The sequence below is a fragment of the Solanum verrucosum genome, unplaced genomic scaffold (genome assembly GCF_900185275.1).
Source record: "Solanum verrucosum unplaced genomic scaffold, falcon-dt-bn FXZP01000023.1, whole genome shotgun sequence".
In the NCBI taxonomy this organism is placed as follows: Eukaryota; Viridiplantae; Streptophyta; class Magnoliopsida; order Solanales; family Solanaceae; genus Solanum; species Solanum verrucosum.
In genome coordinates, this window is record NW_026019842.1 from 938,720 (window position 1) to 956,980 (window position 18,261).

Sequence of the window (18,261 nt, forward strand, 5' to 3'; positions counted from 1 at the left end):
TCCCTTTCACAAACTGTCTTCTGCTGAATTTTCCTAAACAAAATTTTATAGAAAAAATTGTATCTTTCTTCTTTTTTTTAATCCAAAATAATTTTTATTGTAGTTTTTTATTGATTTTTTTTGCTATCATATTTAAATATGATTGTCTTTTTTATGACAAGTGTTAAAATTGTACACTTATATTTTGTGATTGGTAGCTAAATGAGCAGCCACAACATTAAAATCGTGGATCCGCCACTGATTGCATATACATATAATTTGAAAATGTATACATCCAAGTACTACAAAGTCATGCCTCAATCAAGTTGATGTTTCACATTAAATAAGAATCAAACATTTCTTCGACTTGAATACAAAAGTGGATTTGCATGTGTTGAAATCAATGTTATTGGTGGAGATTCTTCAAAATCAGAATTATTATTTCAATTCAAGAAAACATTTCCTTGTATATACATACAAATAAGGAAATCAGGCTATTGACTAGCTCAAAAAGTTGTCTTTTGCCCCCCCAAAAAGGAGAAGAAGAAGGTATAATAGGGCAGTTTAGTATAAATTTCATGTATAAATTTATATAGCATGCCATTTTTTCCACTAGTAACTGGAGAAAAGACAAAGGCAACCCTTGGTCACAATAAAGACCCTCTGAATAAGTATAACTCCCGTGTAACTTGTGTGATATCTGGATCGAAACAACCACATCACACTTGTTACCTCTTCAGAAAGCAATTGCAGATGCACAAATTCAATCCCTTTCTGCTGGCAGACACTCAATGGCCAATTAAATTTATTTATCATCCCAACCATCTCTTGACCTATCACAGAAATATTACACAACGTAAGAAATAGGATGGTAAATAGTGCATCAACTTGCTATTTTGTGTTTAGGTTAGATGAGACTAACAAAATCGTCCCAGCCTCAAGGCACTTAAGTCATCAGCATAAACAGACCTAGCTCTAGTTTGAAAAGTTAAAATACACCTTTCAAAAAAATGATATTGGCTCTTTATTCTTTTTTGTTTGATAAGAGAGGCTTTCGTCATGCCAACACAATAATCACCTCATATAGAAATTACAGAAGCTTCTACTGTGAATGACAAGAAAAAAATAGAATCGCTTTCACAAGACTTTGGGCCAGCCAGTTATATGCAGGCAAAGTTTAGTTCCCACAATACCAGTCAATAATTAGCATGGAACAATGAAGCTTAGCTTTTCACTTTTCGACATTTGGGTAATGGCTTCCTTCATTAGACAAATCTACATATTCGTTATCCCAAGTCCCCAACATATTCCATCCAAGCAAAAACATGCTGCTATTTTCCTTTAATTAAGAAATTTAACACATAAAACAAAAGAATGTAAGTAAAATAATTAACCATGTGTAATATAACATGGTTCTGCAAGGTGCAAACTGCAGATGAACACACAACAAGATATATACAAAAGAAACGGTGGCTTTACCAAGGTAGGAATGGGGGAGAAGATGCCCTACTGGAAGGGAAGGGGGGCGGGAGAGAAAAGCAGACTGGGGGAGGAATCTGAAAGGATGGTCCAAGGAACCTGAGAGAGGCTAGTAAAGTAATCAGGGCAGAACAGTTAATTTTGGGATTCCATTACTATCAAACTTGGATTTTCACATGGCTGAAGTCAAGCTAGAGCTCAAGGTCGAAGAGTATTTAGGGATGGAGGAAATTTTTCAATATTTATTTTGGGATTCCATTACTATCAAACTTGGATTTTCACGTGGCTGAAGTCAAGCTAAAGCTCAAGGTCGAAGAGTGCTTAGGGATGGAGGAAATTTTTCAATATTTCCATGTCTGGTTGGTCAAAACTTTTGGAAAATGTTTCTCTATAAAAGCAAGTTCCTTAAAATGAGGAAAATGACTTTCCTGATAGAAATAGGGAAAACAAATTCCACAAGTGACATTCCACAATAAGCACACCTCATCCCCACACTTCAGTAGCCCACCATGCCCTACCCCTATACTTCCACCCTCACCTCCCATAGTATTTTTCTATATTGTACACAAATACTTTTGAGATAATAGTACACAAGCAATAAGTAAGAAAGCCATGTATTTTGCAGGAGAACATTTTAAAAGAAATACTTTCACGGTGAACATTTTCAATTGAAATATTTTCTTTTCATACCAAACACACCCTTGATGTTCAAATGGGTGGAGTCAAGCTAGCCCAAAAACAGAACAAAATTGAATATTAGGTGGCATCCTAGGAACATAACAAAATTGAACAGTTTCCTGAATCCTACTTCCTCTGTTTGAAAAAGTAGTCCAACTTCCCATTTTGCTCAATACCAAAACGGTGTCCATATTCCTTTCAAAGGAAGGTATTAATCATTTTACAGAAAAGGGTCACAATTTCCCTGAACGTATCGAAAATGGATCAAAATACTCTACTTTCACCTATTGGACCATAATTGCCCTTCACGTTATTTTAACCACAAAATTGCCCCTCGTTTTGACGGAAGCTGACATGGAAATATGTGGAGCTTTTAATTGAACACATGGAACAAATTTATTGATCCTAATGGCTATAAGACCCAGCCCAAAACTACCTGACCCCATTGTAAAAGACCAATGCTTGTATATACCATGAACAGATAAACTTAACTCTCAGATGTCATCTTATACAAGAAAATTTCTCATGTACCAACTGGAAATGAGTGAACCAAAATGGCCTCAGCTAGAAGTACGATTGATAGTATCCACGGTGGCATACCTCAATTAAAGTTTGATGGGTTTCAATGGAAAATCAAGAAGATGCTTATCATGGAAGAAGAACCCAAGAATTATGAAGAGAATGGACTACGTGCTACATGTATTTCATGATTCAAGTTCAAGTCCAAGAGGAGGAAGATTGGTGGGGTCACATGGACCCCAAGAGAAGCCCAAAGGAGTGCCCAACAAGAGGCTTATTTGCATGCCCAAAATGTTGAAAGTTAAAACCCTAAAACGGCTGAAATTCATGCCCAACGTAGTGCTGAAATTAGGCGTGTGAAATGGAGGGAATTTGGCCACTTTTTCCTTTCATTTTGTTAGCTTATTTTAGGAAGAAGTTTGGTATTATGTTTACATGCTTTCCTAGTTTAGAATTTTCTAATTTAAAAGTTTCCTAGATTGGTTTTAGTATTTATTATTTCCATAGAAATAGGATTTGATGGATCTCATGTTATTTGGGGAAAGATATTTTGTTATTTTTTATTAGACGTGATGAATATTATTTGAGAGGTTTATCTCATTTCCACCATTCTGTATGGTGGATATAAATTTATCTTACAACCCTATAAGAATGATTCTTTAAGAGATAAGCTTAATTCTTAATTTGATATCTTTGGTTCTTATTAGTACAAATTAAAGAAGGTAATCGGTCTCAAACTATTTATTGTCTTTAATTTCTTCGAAATATGGGTTTAGATTACCTTTTGATCTTCTTGAATTGACTTTATTAGAATCAATAGTTGTTTTTAATGTGCTAATTTGAATATTAAGATCAATTAGAGTTCTTAGCACTTAATCTTGAAATTTGAGGATTTTATTCTCGATTTTCACATATCTTTAAATTTTGTCTTTAGTCTTTTAATCGTATTATTTTTTTGTTTTATTCAAGTAAACTCAATTTTAATGAAGTGGAATGACAGTGGTTCTTATCAACTTAATAATCATGGGAGGTTCTTGATCTACCCAAAAAAAGGTAAGCTACATATATAGCAAAAAAAAATAAAAATTACTTGAGAATTAAGATAGTTTTAAGAAACTCCGGATTTGTTTTGATTCTTGGTTTCCTAAGTCAAAGAGTCAAATCAAGAAGAGGGGGAAAAATTGAAAATAATTCTTGTAACACAATTTGTTTTTTTTTTCTTGTTTCATCACCCAATTCGTTTGAGTTTTGGTAAATTATTTTGCTTTCTACATCTTACTTCTGAAGGGTTGTTACTAGTAGGGTTTATATATAATCTCTAAAGGATTCAGTCCAAGGTAGTAATTTGAGTGAAAAAAGGCAAGAGAGTACAAGATCAAGAGGGGGGGGGGGGGGGAGGGGGGATGCGGGGAGCCAAATTGAGAGATACTTGTTTCTTTGATATTTTCTTGAGATGTCTCAAATAGGTGAGGAAACTAAAGCCAGAACTCAAAACAACAACAACCTAGCCAAGGTGTCCCGAATGAATATTGTCCGACTTGGTGCGATAGATGCCATCATAGTTGAGTAAAGGAGGACCCAAATGAATGTACAACTTGGCAAGGATGAGGAGGACCAAGGTAGAGTTATTTTTCAAACTAGAGTTAAAATGTTGTCTAAGCTATGTGCCATGAGAAATGACAGAGTTTGGATATGACTTAATTAGCACTTATATGGTTGAGAGATTGAACTTACCTTGTATTGAGCTTATTGCACCCTTCAAGTGGAAAGGAGTAAAGAAAATAAAAGGGTGTTATTGTCGTTCACTGTTGGAAGTTATGAGGACAAGGTTTGGTGTGATGTTGTTCTCATGTATAATTTGTCATATCTTAATGGGAAAATCATGGTATGGTATGCTAATAGCGGAGCTTCATACTACATAGAAAATAATAAATATTCTCTCAAGATGAATAGGGAGAGATTTGCTCTCGCATCTTTGACTCTTTCACAAATTCACGAGGATATAAAAAAATTTAGAGAGGATAGATGATGATGAGAGAGAAAAGATTAAGAGGAGCAAGGGAGTGCATACTGACATTCCAAGAGAGGAAAAAGGAGAAGATGTGTTGTGTGAAGAGAATGGGATGTCAAATGAGGAAAAAAGTGACATCAAGAGAAAAGAAAAGTGAGATCATGACCATGAGAGTAAAATAAGAGGGGAAGGTCGTGAGATAAAGAGAGAAAAACAAGAGAGTTTGAGTGAGGCTATTTCTTATACTAAATCTAACATTCTTACTTTTTTTCTAGTTGTTTCGACTCTCTTGTAGGTACTCATGGGAAAGTTTGCATTGAAGAACCATCATTAGATAAACTTAATCTAAGATGGTCAAAACTACATTCCCCATTGCGCAAGTGCATGCTGATGAGAAGGATAAAGGTAAAGAGAATTATTTTGGATTTGTCCAAGATAAGACTCGTGACAAGAAGTCCAACAAGACAGATGTGGATCTAACACTAATGAACAAGAAAAAACAAGGTGATGGTGTTCCTTTGCTAAACAAGACCAAGTACAATATCTATAATTGGTTTATTCATATTCTTGATATTCCTAAAATACCTAACTTTTTCTGGAAGTAATGGACTACACTTTTATTTCTTATATTTGTGATTATATTAATTTTGAGGATGATGATATTTTGCTATATAATAATTAATAAGTCATTAACTATTACCTCTAAGTTCAAGCATAAGAGTAATTTTTTCCTTTTTAAAATTGAGCATGACATCATTTTGATTAGGCATGATGCTTGTGGGAGGGGACTTGTGAAAGAGTTAGATGATTCCTCCTCTCTTATTCTTCTAGAGTTGAATGAGTTTTTGTGTGACAACTTGTTGAAATATGATTCTTTCCGTGGGAGAAGACATTATTCTTCAAGTCTTGATGATTCTGAGCTTAAAAAGGTGATAATTAGTGATAGGAGATACATGACTATTATGATACTAGTGATCAAATACTCTTTGTTGGACCTTGTTTTAAGAGTAATTACTTAGAAATTATGAGATTCTATTTGAAATTCAAAAATTCTTCTAACCTTCTTGAAAACTCATGTGCTTATATGAATAGTTTTTATGTGGAAGAATATGTGAGTGGTGTAATAAAGGATACTTGGCTATATCATTAAAGTGTTCAATTTGATGAATGTTTTAGGGATCTTGTGTCGTTTTTTGCATGCCCATTGAAATACTTTATTGATAGAACTAAATTGGAGTTCCATGTATCATTTCCTTAGGCATCTAGACGGGAATTTGGTTGTGCTTATATAAGCAAGAGAATTTTCTACTCAGATGATAATGTCCACATGCTTTATAAGGATGTATTTATACATGCTAGGCTTAATTTGGTTAAGTGGACACGTGGTCACTATCTTGCTTTTCCTACCATTGTTGCTATCAATTGATGGATGTCGTTTACTAATGCATGTCTTCTTATTTTGCAAGATTCAAATTCGAGGAAGAATTATTTTTTAGCATCCATGGTAGCATACCTCCATTAAAGTTGATATGTTTCAATGGGAATCAAGAAGATGCTTATTGTGGAAGAACCCAAGAATTATAAAGAGAATGGGCTAAGTGCAGCACATACTTCATGATCCAAGTCCAAGAAGAGAAAGATTGGGGTCACATGAAGCCCAAGAGAAAGGGCCCACATGGAGCCCAAAGGAGTGCCCAACAAGGGGGTTATTTGCTCCCCGAAGTGCTGAAAGTTAAAGCCCCAAAAATGGTTGAAATTCATGCCCAAAGTAGGGCTGAAATTAGGCATGTGAATCGGAGGAAATTTGGCCACTCTTTCCTTTCTTTTTTTTAGCTAATTTTAGGAAGAAGTTTGGTATTGTTTTTTACATGCTTTCCTAATTTAAAAGTTGTCTAGTTTGGTTTTAGTATTTACTATTTCCATAAAATAGGATTCGAATCTCATGCTATTTGTGATGGGTTTTTCCTATATTAGGGTTGGATTTTGTTATTTTTCATTAGACGTGATAAATATTATTTGAGAGATTTCTCTTTTTTACACCTTTGTGTGATGTGACTATAGATTTATCTTAAAACCTTATAAGAACAATTTTTTAAGAGGTACGATTATTCTTAACTTGATATATTTGGTTCTTATTCATAAATCAAGGATGGTAATTAGTCGTATACCTAATTTCGTCGAAATAGGGGTCTATATTACCTTTTGATCTTAGTTCTTGATTGACTCTATTTGTATCATAATTAGTTCTAATCCGCTAATTTTCAATACGAAGATCAGTTAGGGTTGTTAAACTTAATCTTGAAATTTAGGAATTTTATTCTCAAATTTCAAATATCTTTTAAAAATTGTCTTTACTCTTTGTATTTTTGCTTCTACATTATTTTCTTCTTTTTATTCAAGTTACCCGATTTTTATCAATAATACTATAAGAAGATTCACATGCTAAAAAGTCATCATGAAGAAGTGGTATAACATGTGAAGTTTATGATATCACAAGAAAAATCCAAGAATGTCTACAATATAACTTGGCATTGGCCATGGATGGTATCAAATCAATAGGTAATCCCTTTGGAAAGAAGAAACGAAAGCAGAACAAGAGTTTTGCGTGATTGTTTCCAATGGTGAAATTGGGGGTTAGGTTTATGGTATATAAGGGCATGGGTCTTTTTAAATTGGATTGGGTTGTTTTTGGGCTGGTCTTTTTGCCATGTGGACCAATAAATTGTGCCACGTGTTTAATTAAAAGTCCCACATATTCCATATCCCGTTAAAATGAGGGGGAATTTGGTGCTTAGAGATAACGTTAAAGGGAATTATGGCTCATTAGGTCGAAGGGAGGTATTTTTTTAAATCAATTTTCAATACGTTCATGGCAATTTAAACCCTTTTACGATCATTTTATACCACAAAAAATGTTATCGGGTATACTCTCGCTTTTCTTGAATCTTGATACCACTTTTCCGTTCTTTTATCATCTAAAATCATAAAAAGTTAGCATGCAAATGTTGGTTCCCTCACAAATACTCGACAATGCACAATCTCTACTCTTGTCATAATTGCCTTCCATGGTCAAAAGAAACTATATAAACGATAAAGAGGTATATTGGTTAAATGAGAGTTGGTTCAGCTCAACATATATAACAATGATGGACAAATTATTTTCTCAAAACTCATTGGAATGTAAGTATTATGCTTAACATCTATAGTCATGGTTTTAGACCCAGAGTAGGAGTTGTACTTACTTGCTCAAGCGTCAAAAACATGATAACGTTCCACGATCCTAGTCGAAAAAAATTGGGGAGGAAACCCTTATAAAAAGCAAGTGGTCCCTGCATTAGCCATGTTAAGCTACATAAGCATTTCATATTAATATCTACTAATCCGAAAACCAACTTTTCTTGATATTATCAGGGTAAATTTGAGATCAGTGATGCAACACAATGTAAGTTGAGAATACAGGATCGCCAGCAAGCAGTTTGTCAATTAGTAACTAAAGGGCCACTGCTCTGAGCTCCCCATTGACACCAGTTGATATACCAAGGGATTAAGAAGCATAGGTCTAGACAGGAGGAATTCATACAAAGAAGATAGAAACAGGAGTAAATATTTGGTTAATTGTATAGCTGCTTTCTGTGTTATAAAAAAAGTTCCTCTATAGCAATATTTTTCCTCATACATTATTTAGCAATTAGACAAAAATAGGTCATATCCGTCATCCGCTATTTGTTATCTATCTCACTACCTACTCCTGCAACTTTTTTTCTTCTTTTTTTCTTTCTTTCTTTTTCTTTATGATCAGTGGGAGGAATCCACTTCTCATTGCATGCAGAGGCACATTTCAACTTCTGATTAGTTTTTATGAAATATGATTCTTTCACTAAAAAGCATCAAGAAGATGCATGGAAAAAATACAAATGAGTGATTTTCAACTTCAACTTCTGGATTCTCCAAATAAAAATAAAACAATCTTATGTGTGATGTTCAAGCTGAAATTCGAAGTTTTCAGCTATTTCAAGCATGAGTATTGTTTCATACTTTGGGACGTATATTACTTTTCAAAATACAATTACTGAAAGGAACACCATTAGTTAGACTTGCTACAATTCTGTGTCTACATATGCAGTAAACAATTTTAGGTCGCAAATTACTGAAGTACGTTTTACTAATACTTTTCTACCTACAATAAATATGTTATGCTGACAAATGACCATGTGTTCTGAAACAGAAAATGACTTAACAAAATTACCTCGTACTTCAATGTTCGGAAAAAACAATCAAAGGTGTTCTTGTATACTGAATCTCCCATCATTCTTGATTTGACCTAAAAGACAGCAAGCAAAAACCTTTTCATTCATAAAAAAATATTTAATAAGCAACACATTTTTATAAGTTATATTTTGATGAAGTAGTATTATAAATGGCATCAAGAAGATGCATATGGAAAAATAGTTACAAAAGAGTGAGATTGATAGCTATGTTACAACGAGAATTGAGACCTATGCTAAGGATAAAGAGCTTACAAAGTCCAACAACTTCAAATGAGATTCTACGGGAAATAAACTATCCCAGCTAAACAAATCTAAAAGACATCTAGCCTTAAGGGAATGGTTTGGAGTTGATATTCCTTCAGAAAATCTTTTGTTCCTCTCATCTAAACACACCAAAATAATTCAAGCAGGAATCATTTTCCAGACTTCTCCGATGGATTTATCAACTTGCCATGAAATCCAACCAGTGTAGACATCCTTGATACTGTCAGGCATGACCCATCTTAAGCATAAATTGTCATGAACATGTTCCAAATATAAGCAACCATTGCACAATGTAGGTGAAGTGTCCCTGAAATTTCGATTTAAATTTAACACTTTAAGTGTTAACAAATGTAAAAAATATTTTTTTTTATACCGAATGGCGACGAAAATTAAGAAAAATATTTTTGGACATTATAACGTGATCCCCAGGTACATGGATGGAGAATGTAATGATGTTCAAAAGACAATATGGAATTACCAACAAAAAAAAAATCAACTCAAATGCTAAGGTATTCTCAGGTCACGAAATGGGGACTTAAAATGACAATTTTTTTCCACTAAGTGAGTCTCAAAACAAAGGGAACTATTGGTATTTTCAAACAAACAAACAAAAAAAACTCTCTTCATTTCTTACCATGACAAATGAATCCAGCTCTGTCTCACAATGGTTCTTCAAGGGTTCGACGGCTAAGGTCATTTTTATAATAATCAAGGTAAGTTTAGTCCAATATTTGTGTTAGTCGGAGTTGGTTAATATCTATACGAACAACATTATAATCTTTGGTTAGGGAAGATTTCTACAAGAACATCAAGTATCTTCAAATAATCTCTAAAATTGAAATTTTGGGTTTTTTTCAAGGTGATTTCTACACTTACATACATGATAAGTATGAGTTTTTTATGGATATTTATGGTGGTAAAAAGGCGCTATTTGACTTGGTCAATGGTTTGAGTGACCATAAATGCAAAACCCTAATATGACATTAATAAAGGGTATGAAGTTGGTGAAAGTGATGATCAATAGTGTCTTTGGGTTTAAATGGTGGACTTATTGTCTAATACGGCTCAAATAAATGTAGTTATGCCATTGTTGGATTATTGTTTAGGTGATTAACCAAGACATCACCTAAAATGAGGGAATATGAATTTTGTGAAAATTCAGCCTAAGTGTAGAACACTTTGCTGATTAAACTGGTATTGGTATATGTTGTTGATTATTACGAGTTCATGAATGTATATAGAAGTTGTTGGAGTATTTTGAAACAGTTGGAGCGACTCTTAGCTTGATTAAAGAGACTTTGAGGTATGCCAAGCTTCTAGCTACTTGTATGTTTTCAAAAATCACGTCATTACTTGAATGATAGTGCTAATGAGATCCCATGCACGTGCGAGATAAGTTGACATGGTCTACTCTTGGTTGGGGATTTAAATGATAAAATGACTAAATAGTTAAGTTCTTGAAAATTTAAAAAACTTAAAGATTCTTTATGACTATTGGGGTTAATGTGCGATGCACTTCATCATTTACTGATCTCTTGTGACTTGTTGGTTACAATTATTTTTACATGTTTATGAATGAATTGATTTGATTTACCCTATTTTGATTTAATGAAATAGATTCGGCCAAAAGCCATTACTTAAGAAAAGTAAGTAAGTAAGAATGTTTACAAAAGACTTTAATATTGATTTCCTCATCGGGTCGAGGAGATGCCCGGGCCTGTGGGTTTTGTACCCCGGTGTACCATTGCTTGTCCGATCGAGGGGATGATCAGGCCCGTGGATTTCGTCCCTGATGTATCATAGCTTATCTAGCAGGGAGAGTATGCTGGGCTCGTGGAAGGCACCCCGAGGTATACATCACATATGATTATGAGGCTTGAGACATTGACATCAAAACTGTGGAACACTACACAATTGAGATGGTTTTAAGATTCTAAACATGTTATAAAGTAATGTGTGCTTCATTACATCTTTTGATGAATTAAATTATATACTTGGTTCCTCTATTATATGATTCTAGTTATGTTCCCTTTGTATGCTTTTGGTGAGTTAAATTGCTGATGATATATCTTTCATGCACTTGTTACATTCTCCATATATATTTGTATAACACTTTCCCCACCACGAGTGGTGGCTATGTCACATATCTGAGTATTCCAATACACAGGCATCATTTTTAAAATGATGTAAAGTTTAGGTTTAGGATTGGCCAGATGCAGGGTGATCAACGAACAACAAGAGTTCCTGCAACTTTCTCCTTTTGGTGAGCGCACCTATGTACTCGTGGGATCACCTATTTAATTGTATATTTTTGTACAGTGCAGGATTTCCCCATAACTTTATCATTTCATATGTTGTGTCATAGAGACTTTGTATTTAGTTGGTATAATGAATACTCATATGGAATTGTGAATGACATTTCTACTTATGTCTAGTTTATGATTTGATGCACTTTTATCGTAAATGAACTCTTTTCTCATTTCTTTCGGTTACTATGGAAAATAATTAGATGATTGAGTTACATGGATATGAGTTGAGTATGTAATACATTATAATGGTTCTCTTGGTGCAAGCTAATAGGCACTGGGTGTCGGCCACGTCACAATCCATTTTGGGGCATGACAGTTGGAGGAGATGTCTATTGGTTTTTATGTTCTGTTTACACACATAGCATCTTTTAACAGTGATTATCTTCCCTCCACTAAGATTTTCTTGAGTCAACCAGGCCTCATGCAGTACTATCCAGCTAAAACATAACACCTTGGGGATGCTTTAATTTTTCCAGATCAGTTTCCATGGCCAAGTGTCCATTTGATTTTGGGCACACAAAGTTGTATATCCTGCCTTCACTGTATATTTGGCATCTGACTTTCCTTCATATCTGATTTTGTCTGCATCTTGCTCATTGAATATGCAATTCTCCAATCTAGAAAGCATATTAAATAAGTCTTCAAGTTCCTAGTCTTCGAAGTGTCTTCTGGAGATTGGAGCTCAAGTGTTGTTGTCTCTGCTCTGGGAGATAAGGAATTGGGGTTGCTTGATATTGAGTAGAGAGCTAGATCATTCTGGAGAGTGGTGTTACCAATCCATCTGTCCAGAACTTAACATGTAAACCACAGCCAGCGTGGTATTTACGATGCTGGTTGAATTCTTCCCAGAGTTTAGCAATGTACTTCCAAGGGCCAACCCCAAATGGTGCTCTGGAGACTTTGGTGCACCAGTGTGACTGGATTCCATGTTTTTCAGAGACCACCTTTTCCATAATGCTACGTCCCTATTGAACCTCCATAACCATTTCATAATCAGACATCTATTTTGGACAGCCAAGTTCTTGATGCCTAAACCACCCAGGTGCTTAGGGAGGAGTGTGACTTTTGGCCACTTGACCAAATAGAATTTATGGAACTTGGTGTTTCCTTTACATAGGAAGTTCCTTCTAATTGTGTCTAGCTGTAGCTATATCTTTTTTGGCATAGGGTCGAGAGACATGTAGTGTGAGGGAATATTATCTAGGACATTGTTTGTGTCTGTAAGCCTGCCCCTCAAGAAAGGTATTGCATCTGCCATAAAGCAAACTTCTTCTCAAATTTCTCTATGATGCTTTCCATACCTCCATATTAAAAAATTTCAGCAAGAACTTCATTTTTCAAAAAACAAAGAGTAAGAATAACATAAATATCAACAATAACATGGAATTAAGCTTGATGGGATTTTAAGTCAGTCCAAAGGGGATTTCCACTTTTTGGTTCAAACTAAAACTTTTGGTATGTGTGAGAAATATATGGGGAAGATATTATTGAATTGTGTATCTAAATTGTTACATTGAGACCCTATTTATAGACAATACATTGAAATCCTTTTCTAACTAGGATTCCTATTCCTATTCTTCTTCCTATTCTAAGTAGGAGTATATGTACATATTTCTATTCTAACACTCCCCCTCAAGCTGGTGCATACAAATCATATGTACCTAGCTTGTTACAGATGTAATTAGTACGAGGACTTGTGAGGGACTTGGTGAAGATATCTGCAAGCTGATCATTTGACTTCACAAATTTCGTAACAATATCTCCTGAGAGTATCTTTTCTCTGACAAAGTGACAGTCAATCTCAATGTGCTTAGTCTTTTCATGAAACACTGGATTTGATGCAATATGAAGAGCTGCTTGATTGTCATACACAAGTTCCATCTGATCAATTTCGCCAAATTTTAGTTCTCCCAGCAACTGTTTGATCCAGACTAGCTCACAAGTTGCTGCCGCCATTGCTCGATATTCTGATTCTGCACTAGATCGAGCAACCACACTTTGTTTCTTACTCTTCCACGACACAAAATTACCTCCTACTAAAACACAATATCCGGATGTCGAACGTCTATCAGAGGGTGATCCTGCCCAATCAGCATCTGTATATCCAGTGATATGCTCATGGCCTTGATCCTCATAGAGTAGTCCTCTACCAGGAGCTGACTTTATATATCGCAAGATTCGAACAACTGCTTCCCAATGACTATTACAAGGGGAAGTCATAAACTGACTTACAACACTCACAGGAAAAGAGATGTCAAGTCTAGTTACTGTGAGATAATTCAATTTTCCAACGAGCCGTCTATACCTTTCAGGATTACTAAGTGGCTCCCCCTGTCCTGGAAGGAGTTTAACATTCGGATCCATAGGAGTGTCAATAGGTCTACATCCCATCATTCCCGTCTCCTCAAGAATGTCTAAGGCATACTTGCGTTGAGAAATAACAATACCTGATCTAGACTGAGCAACCTCAATACCTAGAAAATACTTCAATCTGCCAAGGTCTTTAGTTTGGAAGTGCTTAAAGAGATGTTGCTTCAATTTGGTGATACCATCTTGATCATTACCAGTGATAACAATATCATCAACGTACACAACCAAATAGATACACTGATTTGGTGCAGAATGCCGATAAAACACAGAGTGATCAGCTCCACTACGAGTCATGCCAAATTGTTGAATAACTGTGCTGAACTTCCCAAACCAAGCTTTAGGAGACTGCTTCAGACCATAGAGTGACCTACGCAATCGACATACAAGGCTACTAGACTCCCCCTGAGCAACAAAACTAGGTGGTTGCTCCATATAGACTTCCTCCTCAAGATCACCATGCAAAAAAGCATTCTTAATGTCCAACTGATGAAGAGGCCAATGACGAACGACAACCATAGATAGAAAAAGACGGACAGATGCTATTTTAGCCACAGGGGCGAAAGTGTCGCTATAATCTATCCCAAATATCTGAGTATACCCTTTGGCAACAAGGCGAGCCTTAAGCAGATCAACCTGACCGTCTGGACCAATTTTGACTGCATAAACCCAACGACAACCAACAGTAGATTTACCTGCAGGAAGAGAGACAAGCTCCCAAGTACCACTCTTATGCAAAGCAAACATCTCATCAACCATAGCCTGCCTCCATCCAGAATGAGAAAGTGCTTCACCTGTAGTCTTAGGAATGGAAATAGAAGACAAAGATGATACAAAGGCATAATGGGGTGATGATAGACGATGATAACTCAAGAAGGTATAATGAGGGTTAGTATTTCGAGTGGATCGTATACCTTTTTGAAGTGCAAGTGGTTGGCTAGGAGGAGGCACGTCCGCAGTACGAGCAGGGTCTGGCGCAAGACATGAATCATCTGGTACTAGTGCTGGACGCGGACGGCGATGATAAGTTAGGAGTGGTGGCACTACATCTGAAGATGTAGAAGTAATCGTAGATTCCTCAAAAGTTGGTACAGGTAAAACCTGAGGTATGGGTAAGACCATAGAAACATCAGGATGATCAGAAGACGTATAGTAAGGCTGAGACTCAAAGAATGTAACATCAGCGGACATAAGGTAACGATGAAGATCATGTGAATAACAACGATACCCTTTTTGAACTCGAGAGTAACCAAGAAAGACACATTTGAGGGCACGAGGGGCTAATTTATCTTTCCCTGGGGCTAAGTTATGAACAAAGCATGTGCTCCCAAAGACACGAGGGGTGATAGGATAGAGATGTGACTCAGGAAACAGTATGGAATGTGGAACCTGATTCTGAAGAGAAGATGAGGGCATCCTATTTACTCGCCGGAAAGCTTCCACCTCCGACCAGCGCGTGGGGGCGCGTGGGGAGTTTTTTTTCGGTGGATCTGATTGGGGTTCGGTCGCCTGAGCTTCCCGAGCTTCGTGATGGTGTTGTCTTTCGCACAACACCTTCAGAACGAAAGATGACACAAATTAGTCCCAACCGTCGTCGCCGGAATTTGACACGATGACTTAAAATTTCTCACCAATGCTCTGATACCATGTGAGAAATATATGGGGAAGATATTATTGAATTGTGTATCTAAATTGTTACATTGAGACCCTATTTATAGACAATACATTGAAATCCTTTTCTAACTATTTTTTTTTTGAACTTGAAATCCTTTTCTAACTAGGATTCCTATTCCTATTCTTCTTCCTATTCTAAGTAGGAGTATATGTACATATTTCTATTCTAACAGTATAGTTTACGAGATCCTAATGGAATTCAAACATGCAACTAAATATGATAGATATAGCTAAGCCCTAAGAGTATGATAGTAATAGCTACATGATCTCAACTACAACTTACTTGGTCATTCACTTTCTTCTAAAATCAATTGCTTGAAAGATAAAATGCACTGATATCTAGCTAGGCAATATACAACACAACACTTGTATCAGTTCTACCGGATTTTATGGTTTCTTTTATTCTTCCATACTAACAGTGCCCAAGGGTTTAAATCAACTCCGCCTATATGAGCTTCAAAAAACATAGCTGGTCCGACGTTCGGATAAAGGCGGAGGCTTGCAGTTGGTTAACAATCAACATAAACATAGTCTAACATTAATAAATCCTTTAGTCACCAAACTCAAATTGAGACCCACTAGAGCGAACTGAATATTGAGAATATGTACACTGACCGTAACTAGCTTGGAACGAAAAGGTATAGATAATTAAGTTGCGACATCAGTCCTCTAAACCTTCTTTTCTTTTCTTTTACAATAGTGGCATGCAAGCACCAGCTATGCCACATTTTAGTGCATTTCCTATATCTTATCTCAAAAATTTCTGGTCTCAAAACGATAAGAATTTCCATGATTAGAAAAAAGAGTAATTTCTCCGAAAAAACAATTTAAAACAGATAGAGCCAAATAGAAACTGCAGGTTCAAACAATTTAAAACAGATAAAGCCAAAAAGAAAATGCAGGTTCCATAGGTAGATAATCTGGTTTTTTGAATTCACTTAAAAACACTTTTAACATATTGAGGAACAGGGAATTTTACCACATCAACTGGAGAACCGATAGAAACTGCAAAGAATCCAGCACCTAAACCAGCTATGAGATGAGTTAAAACAGTGTCTGTAAATCCTGGAAGTTTTAAAATTATCTGCATATGATATAATTTCAGAGAAGCAGTGTATGAAATAGTTGCAGAAAAGTAGTCGAGGTACAGCAGGTGAATCAAAATATGATTAGATGTACCTCTTTGAGATGATCATAACTGGCCAGTTCAGCAGCATTGATAATAGCATTCCGTGCAATATTTGGCACAATTCCTGTCCACAAAGCTGCCAGCCCTTCCTATAATTTGATCAACTAAAATATGTAAATGATTGTGCATGAATAAATTTGTTGTGCATGTTAGATCCTCAATCACCTGTTTCACTATGGTATAGTATGCATTGAAAGCACCATCATAGCGCCTAGGTGTACCAGCTTTACCTTCAGCCTGGAGCCGAACTTTTACAAGATCAGTTGGATTAGCCAGAGCAATTGCGATTGCACCTTTGGAAATTTGGAAAGAAGAGGTCAACCGTCAATAAATACAATTATCATAAGAGTGTGATGATCAAGTTTATCTCACCAGTAACAAGAGCAGCAAACACTTTAGTGAATAAGGAACCATCTCCAACATAATAGGTATGTGCAAAGAAGGCCTTGACCTGATGTAATGAATCAAAAACTGTTACTATATTCTTTAAGGAAATAGGAGTATAAATTCCACAAATGAATACTTACAGGCTCATATAACCCAATCCTTAGGCCTCCATATATACATTGTCGATGTAAGCCAGGTACAATGCCTTTCCAAAGAGCTAATAAACCTTCCTCCTTAGCAATTGTAGCAACTGTACCTAATAATCCCCTGTACTTGCCGGAACCTTCCCCTGCTCTCTTTTGTAACTGTAGTCTAACTTTAGCGGTGTCTAGAGGTAAAGTACACAACTGCAAATTCACAGATCTAATCAACTAGTTATCTTCTAAATTAACAATATCAATCACTTCAGAGACGCAAGAAAAATACCTCCGCAAAACAAGCAGCGATAGCGCTACTAGCCAGGATTCCGGCGATTGAGATCTCAGATGCCAATGCCATTGAAAGAAAGTTGAATTAACAAAAACATATATTATTTATTACTGTATATATATATATATATATACGTAAATGGGAATTAAAGGCAGGATACGATTCAATTACCCAAATTGAAACCTCAAGTAACAACTCCCATACTAATGCTCAACTACAAAGATTCTCTCACATTTCAATTGGTTTTTTTTAAAAAAAAAATTGGACTCTTCAACTATCAACTAATCTCTTTTATTTGCAGTTTGATGAGCACAATTATTCAAAATGAAAAATACTTTATTTAAATATCAGTTTTTATTATGAAAATTTTAAATGTAAATTGAAATTTGAAAAATGCCTCAAAATTTGTTTTCATGAACCTATAAAATAATAAGAAGAAGAAAATAGGGAGAAGAATGAAGACCTATTATTTTTCTTGAGGTACAATGAAGTTAGGGTATGTCACGACCCAAGGTAGCCCCTAGGCGTAACATGGCGTACAAGACCCGAAAAGGTTCCATACAAGCCACTTAGCATACATCATACAAGATAATAGAGTTTAAAAAATTTAAAAAGACAGTTTCAACATATAAAAGTTTTATAGAGAAAAGCGAAAATCTAAACATAGTCTCAAGTCATCTAGCACATAAGAGTTTATCAGGCGTAGCA

General features: G+C 35.6%; 1 protein-coding gene across 2 annotated transcripts; it reads right to left on the bottom strand.

Moving 5' to 3' along the window:
- Positions 1 to 292: 292 nt before the first annotated feature.
- Positions 293 to 17,635, bottom strand: LOC125816283 (mitochondrial uncoupling protein 1-like). 2 transcript variants are annotated; one of them, XM_049495880.1, is made up of 9 exons: positions 17,551 to 17,635; positions 17,265 to 17,471; positions 17,110 to 17,188; positions 16,903 to 17,030; positions 16,728 to 16,826; positions 16,528 to 16,632; positions 8,920 to 8,987; positions 7,909 to 7,995; positions 293 to 812 (listed from the first exon to the last, which is right to left on the bottom strand). In XM_049495880.1, the coding sequence occupies exons 1-8, from the start codon at positions 17,620 to 17,622 to the stop codon at positions 7,947 to 7,949; spliced, it is 807 nt and encodes a 268-aa protein (XP_049351837.1). In that variant the 5' UTR covers positions 17,623 to 17,635; the 3' UTR covers positions 293 to 812; positions 7,909 to 7,946. The 2 variants fall into 2 exon arrangements, with proteins under 2 accessions (XP_049351837.1, XP_049351831.1); XM_049495874.1 differs by having other exon boundaries at positions 8,913 to 8,987.
- Positions 17,636 to 18,261: the final 626 nt, after the last annotated feature.